The following is a 14571-nucleotide window of genomic DNA, read 5'->3' as shown; positions in this document are numbered from 1 at the left end:
GGGAGCGCCACTGCGCTCCCAAGTACTGCACTCTCCCGAGCGTGCCACGGGGCTGGCCCCAATATTAAAATTTTTTAAAAAAACAATAGTTTAGGCTTGTTTCAACAATTTAGGTGTTGAAGATGCCTGGTTATTTGACCTGTAGAGTTTTCCAGTCTGGATTATGCTGCTTATATTATCGTGGTGTAGGTTCCACATGCATCCTGGTCCTATGTATTTCCCGCAATTTGGTAGTCACATACAGAGGCCTAACTATATTCAGGTTTGTTTGTTTTTGACAAGGCTATAGATGACATTGTGGTCTTTCATAAGTCTACGGGTGATACTGTGTTCTTCACATTATGTCTAATTATCTTTTTTTGTGATATTAGTAACAGATCATTTGTGGGATTGAAAAATGGAGATTTTCTTACTCTATCACCTCTTTTTCATTTATTGGCTGGAATACATCCCCTCATCTACTATTTGGTTACTAGAGGTACAGTACAACAGGAAAGGCAGGAAAAATACTTGATTCTTTACCTTCATTTACCACATTCAACATAATGAGATGGCTCCCTTCATCCTCTGAACATGGACAATTTTTGTTGTTGTGTAATTATGAAAGTATGGATTTAAACATATTTGATGTGTTTCAATTCAGTGCAATTCTTATCCATATTGGAGTTTATATTATCCATATCTGGCCAGTGAGAGTCTCTTTAAGCAGCCTCTTAGTTCTTTTAATGTGACTTATTTAGTTTTGATACCTTTAATGGCATTCTTGCGTTGTTGTATGACAGGGCTTTGTGGTATGACAGGGTGTTCCAGGCTCATCTGGAAGATGGACAGGAATTATGAATTTATCCATGGGGATATCTGAACCAATGCTTTACACTATTTGTAAACTTGTACTGAGAGACCAGACATGTTTTCTTTTTTTTCAAAAGAAAAAAAAAATCATTCAACAACAATAACAAAAAATCATTTTTTAAAGCACTTATTATGTGCCAGGTATTATACTAGTTTCTGGGAATATGGTAGTGAATAACACATATAACTGCACTCAAGGAGTTTACAGTCTGTGGAGGAAAACAGAACAAGCCAAAACACTATGTTAAGTGACTTTGTAGGGCCCCAGGACGGTGTGAGAGTTCTTAGAAGTGATCTAACTCAAGGTATGGAGGTGAAAGAAAGACTTATAAATAAAATATTGTTCAATCTTCTATTTAAAATATAATTGTTATAGGTGAACAAAAGGTAAAGGAAAATTATTCAAGGTATAGGAAACAGTATGTGCAAAAGCCCAGAAGATAAAAAGAATGTATTGAGCAACCTAATCCAAAAATCTGAAATCCAAAACTTTTAACAGTGACATGAGGCTCAAAGGAAATACTCATTGGAGTATTTCAAATTTTGGATTTTTGGATTAGGAATGCTCAATCACTATGTAGTCTGCAAATATTCTCAAATTCAAAACGATCCAAGATCTGAAACACTTCTGGTCCCAAGCATTTCGGATAAGGGATACTCAATTGGTGCTTTGAGTATAAAAGTTGTTCAGTGGGGACGAGCCCGTGGCACACTCGGGAGAGTGCGGGTTCGGATCCTATATAGGGATGGCCGGTGCAATGAGCTCACTGGCTGAGCGCGGTGCAGCCGGTCACAAAAAAGAAAAAAAAAAAAAAAAAAAAAAAAAGTTGTTCAGTGACTGAAATGCTGGGTGGAAGGGTGTAAAGAAGAGAAGTAAGTAGAGACCAAATCATGAAAGCGCCTGTAAAACTGTGTTAAGGAAGTTGGATTTTATTCTGAGGCTAGTAAAAAAGTAGCATGGTCAGATATTCAGAGAATGATCAGTCTCACTGGAGTGAAAAATGCATTTATGGGGATGAGAACATGAGCAAAAGTAAGAATAAGAGTTTGGAGGCTGGAAATAGTGACCTGCCCTAGGGTAGTGGAGGCAGCATGGAGAAAAGTAGCTCAAGTTGATGGGGAATTAGGAGGTGGAATGGATGGGGCTTTGTGAATGACTGGAAGGTGGTGGTGGTAAAGGAAGAAGAAGCATTCAGAGATGATTACAGCTTTTTGGCTCGAAACTGGTGAATGGAGGTAACATTTACTCAGTGAACACAGGATAAGGAAGGAGCATGTTGCAGAAGATAATGAGTTCAATTTTGGAGAATTAGCTTATGTTATAGAAGAACTGAACAAAACGGTCTTGATTCAAGTCTACAGGGACCCCCCCCCCTCAAACAAACTAACAAAGGGTGTGATTGAGAGGAAGGGTATGAAATTATCAGGAAAAGAATCTAAGTTTTAAAAAATTGACATATATGCAAATAGTTACATAGATGAACCTGACTGCCTTTGAGTAGTAAAGCAATCAATAAGTCTGTACTAAACGTATCTGTATTAAACTATTCCAGAACTTCCAGAAATCCGATCCTGTGTTTAGTCTTTCTGTTACCACTGCTTTTTGCTTTGCCAGACATGTCCCCAAGTTATATTTTTCTTCACAGAATCCAAGTTTTAAGTCTGAGTCAAGGCATTTCTGTCCTAACCCAGACTGGATGAGTCGATATCACTTTCTTCTTATTTTTCTTTCCAGAATGAGTAACCCAGAGTCAACTTTGCTATCCCATCTGACTTGTTGGGATTTTTATTCTCGCCACATTTATCTCTCTACTTAACTACCTTTTATTGCTGACATTTATATTTTAATTGCAGCCTTCTTTACATTTAAAGATGCTGAGTCTTGTACTTGTCTGTCTTTTTTCCCCCTTTGTCCATGTTAATGGGAAACACTGAAACAGCTCTCTCTGTGACAAAATCAATACAAGTAAAACCACAATTATTAACTTATTATCATTATTGAAAAGGATTATGATGAATCACATTCTAATTTGTTATTTCAGCAAGAATTTTAATCTAACCATTTTAGAGCAGCATTCTAGGCCTTTTCCCAGCACAGATTTTATTTAACACTATGGTGCATTTCTATTTCTTGATCCAAATGTTTTAGACTGCCAGTATAATTTCTAAAAGGGTAAAATCATGATTCTCATGCAAACATTAAGTAAACATGGGTCAAAGACTTTATCCAGTTTATTATTGATGGAGCCGGTAATTGTTCCAAAAAGCATTTGAGGAGCTGAGTATTTATAGACAATTAAATATGGGAATGTTAAAATAATATAGCTGGGTTAGATGCAAAACTGATTAATCTTGTATATTAAGCCCTAACCTTTGGGATTTTTCATTTGTTTGTTTTACTAGACAGAAGTTGTTTGCATCTCTACCTAACAAAAATCTGCAAGTTAACATGTAGTTAGTAAACAAAGTACATTTACCTAATCTTCAGTGGCCCTGTGTCCCATATGATGTTGAAAGGACATGTCACATATTTTTTTGCCTTATTTCCAAGTTGTGGATAATTTCTAATAAAACTTCCACTCTCTTAGACTAGACCAGAGGATTTTCTTTGGGTCTGAGGATTGTTTTTAAATAACTGATGAAGTAAATTCTGTGTTAGCACACTTTGTAAATTTTATATATCAATATTAATCAACTGCCTAATTTAACTAATCTTTAATATTGAGTTTTTGAAGAGCATAAATTGATTTAATTGGGCATAAAAGATAGGCAAAGGGAATTTTTATATGCTTAGTAGATTTAAANGGACATGTCACATATTTTTTTGCCTTATTTCCAAGTTGTGGATAATTTCTAATAAAACTTCTACTCTCTTAGACTAGACCAGAGGATTTTCTTTGGGTCTGAGGATTGTTTTTAAATAACTGATGAAGTAAATTCTGTGTTAGCACACTTTGTAAGTTTTATATATCAATATTAATCAACTGCCTAATTTAACTAATCTTTAATATTGAGTTTTTGAAGAGCATAAGTTGATTTAATTGGGCATAAAAGATAGGCAAAGGGAATTTTTATATGCTTAGTAGATTTAAAGTAATTCACTGTAGAATAAACTCTCTACATTTTTATATTCCCTAGGGTTTTCCAGGAGATATTGGGATTCCTGGACAAAATGGCCCCGAAGGACCAAAGGTAATTTTTTTTAAAAAAGAGTAAAGATACCTATAGTTTTTTATTTCAATTCTCAATGAATGGAAAAAATTATTTTAAAAATATCAGAACATATCTGAATATTTTTGAGCTGTCTCAGGTGCATTTAATAAACTTTTTCCATGGTTCTGGTAATAGGAAATGATATTCCTGGTTTGGTATAGGTAGATTTAGATTAGGGTAACAATATTTGCAAAGAATATAAATCACTCATAAAAGATTTCTTGGAAGAGATGGGGAAAAAAAAACAACTCTAAAAAATCATAGCTTACAATAAAATGGATAAGAATTTCCTGACCACTAAAACCCACTAGGGCCCATAAGATATCCACAGATTAATAAAAGAAAGTCAACTTCTGGTCAAGATGGTGGGATAGACAGTACCCAGCATCACCCTCTCCCACAATCAACCAATTTGCAACTATTAAAAAGCAACAACTGCCAAGCTGGCACCACTAGAGCTCAGGGTAAGAGGAGAGACCTGTGGAGTTTATGAAGACAGGAGAAACCACAATGAGAGAAGGGAAAGACTGTTCCAACCATTTTGAGCCCAGGCCACTTCAAGTCTGGCCCTGGTGAGCACACGGAGAAAGAGCTGTCAAAAGCCACAGCTGTGCACTTCATATGAAGTTGCTTGGAGACTGCAGGGAAATAAGGGTCTTAGTAGCCCCCAGGCCACCAAGAACACTAACAGTGTTCCCATGGACCCACATAGGAGAAAGGCACCACAGACAACTGAAAAAAGGAGCCACTCAGAGGTGGTGAGTCACTGCAGCGGACCAGTGCATGGCCCACCCCATGGGAAGTGTTTGGAGTGCAGGAGGTGGAGGAGATGAGCCCACCAGGGAAACACTGGGGCACAGTATGGACAGCTGATCTGCCCTCCAATCAGCACAGGCCCACTCAGTGGAGATTGGTTAGGAATATAGTACTGTAGGGGGTGCAGTTTGCTGAAATGACTCAGGCCCAGACCAGAGTTTCCACACAGTGCACTTCATATGAAGTTGCTTGGAGACTGCAGGGAAATAAGGGTCTTAGTAGCCCCCAGGCCACCAAGAACACTAATAGTGTTCCCATGGACCCACATAGGAGAAAGGCACCACAGACAACTGAAAAAAGGAGCCACTCAGAGGTGGTGAGTCACTGCAACGGACCAGTGCATGGCCCACCCCATGGGAAGTGTTTGGAGTGCAGGAGGTGGAGGAGATGAGCCCACCAGGGAAACACTGGGGCACAGTATGGACAGCTGATCTGCCCTCCAATCAGCACAGGCCCACTCAGTGGAGATTGGTTAGGAATATAGTACTGTAGGGGGTGCAGTTTGCTGAAATGACTCAGGCCCAGACCAGAGTTTCCACACAGCCCAGGTGTATGGGACCTCACAAGATCTGGAAGTGCTTACACGGTCGATAATTAAAACCCGAGCTGCACAAAAAGCCTTCTCCAGGAATCAGCAGCAAAGCAGCAATTTGGCTCAGCCACAGGGCTCAAGTGCTTGTTCCCACAAGAAGCTCCCTCATTTCAGATGTAAGCAAAGGACAACAAATTAGTTCCAGTGCAGAGTTTAAGTGGTGGGAACAGTGGATAACCAACATAGAACTGAAAGAAAACACAAAAACCCCACAGATCAGAGACAAAGTTCTGATATTAACCGGTAAGGGTCTAACACCGCCAAAGAACACCTGTAAACCTAGGACTGGAAACCTCCTGGGCTCCCAAGCCAGGGTGGGGGAGGGCCAAGGGCCTCAGCCACACCCTCATGTCTGCACCCAGCCCAGTGATGACCAAGCTGCCACCAGAAGCCCCCTGGGCTCCCCTGCTGGAATGAAGAGGGTGCCACAGGCCTCAACATGCCCTACCTTTCTCCTCCTAGCACCCTATTCCCCTCTCTTTTCCCTCTCCACCTCCCCCAAGCAACAACATCTTAGAATGTAAAAATAATAATAATAATAAATAAATTTTTATAACATGCCCTACCTTTCTCCTCCTAGCACCCTATTCCCCTCTCTTTTCCCTCTCCCCCTCCCCCAAGCAACAACATCTTAGAATGTAAAAATAATAATAATAATAAATAAATTTTTATAAATAAAACTAAAATAAAATAAAAGAAAGTCTGTTATGTCCTGGAGCATCTACATAGCAGAAAATACCTGAAGAAACTTTGGCATTTTTAACTTCCTTTTCTGTTGTGTATGTATACTAGGAATTACCCATAGCAAAATTTTAAATACCAAGGTTTGCCCTGTAGGCTGGTGTGGAATGGGCATTGTAAGCAAATAAAGCATTGCGAATAAAGACATGGAAGGATGAAATAGCCTAAAGTTTGGGGGATTGGAAGGTTACGAAGTGCAGCTTCTGTGGATGGTATCATTGTGAACAGAGACTGAGGACGTGATAAGAGATGAAGCTGGAAAGGTTTTAATAGCTGTATTTGTTACTATACTGTAGTGTCAAGTAGGAAAGTACAGTAGTAAATGCTTTACTGACATCACCTTATAACTTTTCACAACGGCATGGTGAGGTAGTTATTATCCCCATTTTACAGATGGTTAAGTTATTCCCTCAAAATTACATAATAGTCAAGTGGCATAGCCAGAATTCTAACCCAAATGTGATTTCAAAATCTGAGATCTTAGCTTAGCTTTAGGAATAAATTGTGGAGAACATTCAGTACCATGCTGAAGTTTCTACTTTATCCTATTGGTGTCATCAAGTAATCAAAGATATTTCAGTAGTAAAGTATCCTGATGGTTTAGGTTTTAAAAGCGTACCTCTTATGTCAGTATGGAGGATGGCTTAAAGAGGGGAATAAATGGAGGAAGGGAAATGAACTAGAAAAAGTTGGGCAACAGGTAATAAAGATCTGAAATCGGACATGCATTCATTCAGAAAATATTGGCTGCCTCTTTTGTGACAGCCATTGTGCTGGACACAAGGGCTACAAAGATGAAAAGTCCTGATCTCTACTTTCAAGAAACTTACAATCTAGAGAAAGATATACAGGAAAACTTTATAATAATCATAATGAATGATATATAATATGTAATACTGTGAGAGCACAGGGTTAGGGGAGTCAGATGATTCTTTGCAGAGAAGGTAGCACTTGAACTGACATGAATGAGTAGAAATTTGCAAAGCAGGTAAGTGGAATGTATGCCATTCAGGAAAAGGAAATTTGTTAAGGGATGGAGGTGCAATATTTGGAAAATACTTATATTAAAAGTTATTCATTATTTTATCTGAAATTCAAGTTTAGCTGATTATCCTGTATTTTATCTGGCAACCCTACCTGCCACCTACAAACATCCTTATACGTATAGATCTTTCCCCTTCTTTTCTGTCTCCATATAAGTATTTCTCTGCATGTTCAAGTTCCACATATGTTTTGCATCAAATCCTGTCTGTACTCCTTAACGACCTCATGCCATTAATTATCACCTTTATCCCCATCTATCCTTGACTCAAAATTTCCCTTCCTTGCCCTTACAAACAGCCATTCTAGTTGCCAATGTTGCAGTTTAGGCCCTCTGTATTTCTCACCAGGATTAGTGTAATAGCCCTGCAGTTGTACTTCCTGCCTTCAGTCTGTCATTTCTTCAAATCTACATTCAAGCTGCTGATGGAAAAATTTTCAAAAAGTATAGGTCTCATCATGTCACTCTTGTGCTTAAATCCTTCAGTGATCTCCACAGCTTCCAGGTTAAGACTTACACTTCTTTACTTTTTATACAAGGCTCTTTATGACCTAACCCTCCCTCTATAACTCTATAGTCATGTAGTCACACCTACCATCACTCTTCGAAAAGCATCCCTTCAGCCAAACTATTTAGATCACCAGACCATGCTATACTTATTCAAATCTTACAGTTTCTTATGTGTCGTTTTTTTGGTCTGGATCCCTCTACCTGCCTGTGCCCTTCTTCATGTAGCTAACACATAGACATCACATATCATATTGTCCAGGAAGCTTTCCTTGTTCCTCCCAAATGTAATTGAGATATTTTTTCCCGTATGTTCCTGAAAAAAATCCGTGAAGCACTTATCTTCAAATATTATAACTGCTAATGTGCTTATCTGTCTCTCTATTAGACTATGAACTTTTTGAGAGAAGAGATTGATTTCATACACATCACAATAACCACAATAATATGCATAACACATGTAAATAACAATAAATATTGGTGAATGGACGATTGATCGAATGACTATAGTTAAAAGCTATTTTGGAAATAGACACTATACAACTTGGTAACTGATTAAATGAAGGTGATGGAAGAAAGAGAAATTAAAGATAAAACTGAGACTCTGACTTGGATTTCTGATGTTACTGAACTTAAATAGGGAACTCAGAAAGAGGAGCAGGTTTGGAGGATGAGGAAGACAGGAAATTTGATTCTGGATATATTTAGTTTGAAGTACCTGTTGACATCTAGGTAGAAACAATTAATAACCTGTAGTAAACCAAACTGAAGAGTAGAAATAGCAGAATGAAGGGAATTTTATTTTTTTATTTTATTTTAGTGCTATGTGTATATATGGTCAATAATATAACAACAACATATATTTATATGTATATGAAATTATATATGTGCAATGGAATTAAATATCCTGCCCATCCTACTTGCCTGAGGTAGGTGACTAGCTTATGCTACTAGCAATTTACCTCTAACACTCTAAATAATGGCCACTGTTTTTATGCCACTATTTCTAGATATCAATTTTATTTTATTTTATTATTTTTTTTTTTTTTAAAAGATGACCGGTAAGGGGATCTTAACCCTTGACTTGGTGTTGTCAGCACCACGCTCAGCCAGTGAGCGAACCGGCCATCCCTATATGGGATCCGAACCCGGGGCCTTGGTGTTATCAACACCACACTCTCCCAAGTGAGCCACGGGCCGGCCCATGAAAGGAATTTTAGAGAGAAAAACAGATAGAATCAAGAATGGAGTTGAGGGTCACTCCTGTCTACTTTAGTCTGTTGCATACTTACGAATTTGCACTTGATGCATATATAACCACATTTATTTATCCACTCATTCATTCAACCCATGTTAAGTTTCTTCTCTGTATGAGGCCAACTACTAAATGTGGGGTTATGAAGATTTCTAAAACTATGGTTCTGCTCCCAGATGCAGTTACAGTTTAGTGAGAAAGACAAAGAAATATATATTATCACAAAATGTTGGAAGTTCTATATAAAGTAGTTGGTGAAGTGGTGTAAGAGCCTAGATGACTAAGCAACAGATTCTGTCTTGGGAAATTGGGAAATATTTCAGGAGGAAATGCTAATGGAACTTAATGTCTTAAAATATCCATATCATACTAGGTGAAGACCTAGAAAGCTTTCAAAATTCTTTTCAGTTTGGAGATTTTGTTTCTATTGAAGTTTTATCAAGAAAAATGTTGGAGAACTGAAGAAAGAATTGACTTCTTTAATATTACTGCAAGAGTGATCTTTAGGACTTCCTTCTCTCTACTTTTTTAAGTGTTGAAATTAGAATGTTGAAAGTGGGGCAAAAGACCTGAAAGCTAGACATTTTAATGAACATCAGTGATTGAATTTCTAATGGATAGTTTGTGGATTACTTTGTCTAAATTTATTCATGTCTTCTAGACTCAACAGTTACCAGCAACATGAATTTTAAAACATTATCTTAGAAGAGATGATTTTATCAAAAGAACAAGAAAATTTTGAAGGAGGAATATAATTTTATGTTTTGTAGCTTGGAAAGGATCTGTTTTGTTGCTCTTCTTGGTCCTTTTCATTTGCCTTGAAATTGTTTCTAGAAACAGGGAAAAAACAGAGCTAAACATACTGACCCTGTTAACATGATATGTTTCTTGATCTTTATCATAGAATCATCTTAAAACTTCCTTTATTTTCAAATGTATGTCTTGTTTGGAAAGTGAAGTTAATATAAATTACTAAATCTCTGTTGAGGCTATACAACGTGATCATCAAGAAAATTATGTGTGCTGTATTTGAAGTACATACTTACCCTATTTGCAAACAAATTGGGTTCTTTCCAGAGCAATTTGGCCCAGATCTAAAGAAGCCTTTTATTTTCTGTTCATTTTCTGGTTGACTAAAATCATCAAAGTAGGATTGGAAACTTGTGTTAATCATGATTCTATTAATTGTGGAGTGGTGTATGTATGTATATTTGTATAAAGACACAAGACATACTTTAGTAAGCCTTCTTGAGAGCTGCCCAGTTTGGCAATCTACTTTCAAAAATCCCATAACATTAGCAAAACCACATCTTTTGCTGCTTAGTGCAAAAAGTAAGAACCCAATAAATATTCTCTGTTCTCCATTAAACAGAGGAATAATTTATTGGTTGCTCTAAAGGTTTTTGTTGTTATTTTGGCTATAGAATTAGGGATGTTAAAATAGGCTGTTATTGTCTTTTGTGTAACAACCCTGATATATTTTCAGAGAAGGCCTGTATAGAGGTGAGCTAACTTGGTGAGAGGAAGATGCATAACTCTAGACAGTTATCCAAGATCACCTCGACCCAGCCCTGAAGATTCACATTTCATACCCTAAATCAAGATTTTATAGACAGATTTATTAACCGTTTTATTCTTCAGGCAGCATTTAGTCAGCTGAGAAATATTTATTGAGTTTGTACAATGGGCAATGTACTGTGGTAAGCAGTGACTTGAAAACAAGATTAAAACATAGTCTTCTGTCTAATAGGAAGTTATAATCCTCTGGAAACTTGAGCCTTCCACATGTGAAAAGTTAAAAAGTGTAATAACATATACATGAGTAGTAAGGAGTTCAGAAGAGAGACTAGTCTGTGTGGCCATTTTTCTGAGAGACTTCATAGAGAAATTGGGATTTAAGTTCAGTGTGTTGGATTTGGCCAACTGGAACCAAGGAATGAAAGACTCTATACAACAGGTACAAAATGAACACTGGGATAGAGGGCATAAGAAAACCAACCTGAGCAAAAAAAAAATTGTGATAGATCTTAAATATAAAGTTGACAAATCTGTCAGTGTGCAGTACAGTGAACACTGGGATAGAGGGCATAAGAAAACCAACTTGACCGAAAAAAAAAAATTGTGATAGATCTTAAATATAAAGTTGACAAATCTGTCAGTGTGCAGTACAGTAACACTTAAAATGTGTGTACATTGTTATATAGCAGATCTCTAGAACTTTTTCATCTTGAATGACTGAAATTCTGTACCCACTGATCAGCAACTCCTCATAATCCCCTCCTCTGCCCCGGCAACCTCCATTCTACTTTCTGTTTCAGTGAATTTGTCTACTTTAGATACCTCATATAAATAGAATCATGCAGCATTTGTTCTTCTTTGATTGGATTATTTCACTTAGCATAATATACTCAAGGTTCATCCATCTTGTAACATATGACATGATTTCCCTCTTTTTTATGGCTGAATAATATTCTGTTGTTAGTATATACCACATTTTCTTCATTTATCTGTTGGACATTTAGGTCGTTTCTACCTATTGTGAATAAAGCTACAATGAATATAGAAGTGCAAATATGACTTTGATGTCGTTGTTAGTATATACCACATTTTCTTCATTTATCTGTTGGACATTTAGGTTGTTTCTACCTATTGTGAATAAAGCTACAATGAATATAGAAGTGCAAATATGACTTTGATGTCCTGTTTTTAATTCTTTTGGATAAATACCCAGAAATCCTTTCCCCATTTTTTACATTGTGTTTTTGCTTTTGTTGTTGTTGTTTACTATAGAGTTATAGTAGTTTCTTATATATTTTGGATATTAACCCCATATCAGATATATGGTTTGCAAATGTTTTCTCCTATTTTGTGAGTTGGATTTTCACTCTGCTGATTGTTTCCTTTGCTGTGCAGAAGCTTTCTAGTCTGATGTAGTACCACTTGTCTAGTTTTTGCTTTTGTTGCCTATGCTTTTGGCATTATGTCCAAGAAATGATTGTCATGACCAAGTTATGGAGCTTTTGTCCTATGTTTTCTTCTAGGAGTTTTACAGTTTTAGGTCTTACATTTAGGTCTTTAAAAGAGTTTAATCCATTTTGAGTTGATTTTTGTGTATGGTGTGTGAGGTAAGGGTGTAATTTTCCTCTTTTCAATTTGAATATATGGTTTTTCCACCCCTGTTTGTTGACAAGACTGTCCTTTCCCCATTGTGTAGTCTTGTCACCCTTGTTGAAGATCATTTGACTTTATAAGTTTAGGTTTATTTTTGGGTTCTCTGTTCTGTTCCACTGGTATATATGTCTATTTTTATGCCAGTATCATACTATTTTGATTATCATAGCTTTGTGATATGTTTTGAAATCAGTAAATATGAGGTTTCCAGCTTTGTTTTTCTTTCTCAAGATTACTTTGGCTATTCAGGGTTCTTTGTAGTACCATATGAATTTTAGAATTATTTTTCCTACTTTGGCAGAAAATATCATTGGGGTTTGATAGTGATAGCATTGAATTTGCTTACTGCTTTGGATAGTATGGACATTTTAACAATATTAAGTCTTCTAATCCATGAACACAAGATGTCTTTCCCTTTATTGGTGCCTTCTTTCAGCAATATTTTGTGGTTTTTAGTATACAAGTCTTTGCCTCATTGGTTAAGTTTATTCCTAAGTATTTTATTCTTTCTGATGCTACTGTAAATGAGATTGTTTTCTTAATTTCCTTTTTGAATTGTTTGTTGTTAGTGTATGGATATGCAACTGATTTTTCTATGTTGATTTCATATCTTAAAACTTGCTGAATTTGTTTATTATTTACAACCATTTTTTTGTGGAATCTTTATTTTTTCTACATATAGGATTATGTCATTTGCAAATAGAGATCATTTTACTTCTTTTCCAACTGGATGCCTTTTCTTTTCTTTCTCTGTTTTTCTTTCTTTTTTTGTTTTTGTTTTTGTTTTAAATGTCTAATTACTCTATCTAGGACTTTCAGCATTATGTTGAATAGAAGTGGCAAGAGAGGGTCAGTTTTCTTCTGCTATTAATTTCTAGTTTTATCCCATTTTCATTGCTAGTTTCTGCTACTGAGGGAAAAGATATTTGGTATAAATTAATTCCTCTTAAATTTGCTAAGATTTGTTTTATAAACTAACGTGTGATTTATCCTGAAGAATGTTTTGTGTGCACTTTAAAAGAATATATATTCTGTGGCTATTAGGTGGAATGTTCTGTGTATGTCTATTAGGTTCATTTGGTCTATACTGTTGTTCAAGTCCTCTGTTTCCTTATTGAGTTCTGTCTAGATTTTCTGTTCATTACTGAAAGTGGGATATGAGCTCTCCTTGTATTATTGCATTGCTATCTATTTCTCCCTTCAGTTCTGTAAATGGTTGCTTCATATATTTCAGTGCTCTGATGTTAGGTGCGTTTGTATTTATTATTGTTATATCTGGTTAGTTAACCCTTTTATCATTATATAATGTCCTCCTTTGTCTCTTGATCTTTGTCTCTTGCTTCTTTGTCTCTTCAAGTTTTTTACTTAAGGTCTATTTTGTCTGATTTATGTGTGGCCACCCTGCTGTCTTGTGATTACTCTTTGAATGGAATAACTTTTTCCATCTCTTCACTTTCAGCTTATGTATGTATATCCTTAAATCTAAAGTTAGTCACTTATAGAAGGCATATAGTTGAATCATTTTTTAATCCATTCAGCCACTCTATATTTTTTGATTAGGGAATTTAATTCTGTCTTGTAGTTTTTGTCTTTCTTTTTCTGTCTTTCCAACTTCTTTTGTGTTTCTTTGATTTTTTTTTTTTTTTTTTTTAGTTTTGATTCCTTTTTCATTTTCTTTTGTGTATCTTTTACAGGTATTTTCTCTGTGGTTACCATAGGGATTTTATTATTATTATTATTATTATTTTGTAGTTTTGATTCCTTTTTCATTTTGTTTTGTGTATCTCCTACAGGTATTTTCTCTGTGGTTACCATAGGGCTTACATAAAACATCTTATAGGTATAACAATCTTTTTAAAGCTAATAGCAGCCTAACTTCAATACATGCAAAAACTACTCTTTTACTCAATGTGAGATTTTGAGAGAAGTGACGTGATGAAAGAGATGTTTTAGGAAGAATAATAATAGTAAATTATCAATATGAATGTTGAGTGTTTAGAGCACCTAAATGAAGTGCCAGTTTAGAAACTGTTGCAACAGTAATAACTTGTGATGTATAAAGAGAAAGGAAACTTATATTTATGGAATCTTTTTATATTCCAGGTACTGCTTTATTTATTCCTATGGCGATCTTATGATGCTGTTGATAGAATAAACCTATGGATAAGGAAACTAAGGTTACATTCCTTGTAAGCTGCAGAGCTGGAATTCTAATCCGGAATCAACTTCTGGTTTTGTACCATTTATTTTCTATATTTTTAATGTAATGTGTTTAATTAAATTATAATTTTAGAACAGAAGGGGATTACAGAGAACGTTTAGCCTTCTAATTTGCTTGAAACTGTTAGCTTTGGAGAGTTCAAACTGACTAGAAAAAGGCTC

The 14571-nt window shown here is 35.9% G+C and overlaps 1 protein-coding gene across 1 annotated transcript in view; it reads left to right on the top strand.

Moving 5' to 3' along the window:
- LOC103598344 (collagen alpha-1(XXIV) chain-like) overlaps positions 1–14571 on the top strand; it is a gene marked incomplete at its 5' end in the record, with an annotated part of 118124 nt that overhangs the window by 43879 nt on the left and 59674 nt on the right. Inside the window, one exon of the mRNA XM_008582341.1 lies at positions 3991–4044. Coding sequence (XP_008580563.1) covers positions 3991–4044 — 54 coding nt within the window. The remainder of the gene's footprint in view (positions 1–3990; positions 4045–14571) is intronic.

This window comes from Galeopterus variegatus, unplaced genomic scaffold (assembly GCF_000696425.1).
Source record: "Galeopterus variegatus unplaced genomic scaffold, G_variegatus-3.0.2 Scaffold2575, whole genome shotgun sequence".
NCBI classification, from domain to species: Eukaryota; Metazoa; Chordata; class Mammalia; order Dermoptera; family Cynocephalidae; genus Galeopterus; species Galeopterus variegatus.
This window is presented reverse-complemented; position numbering and strand designations above follow the sequence as displayed.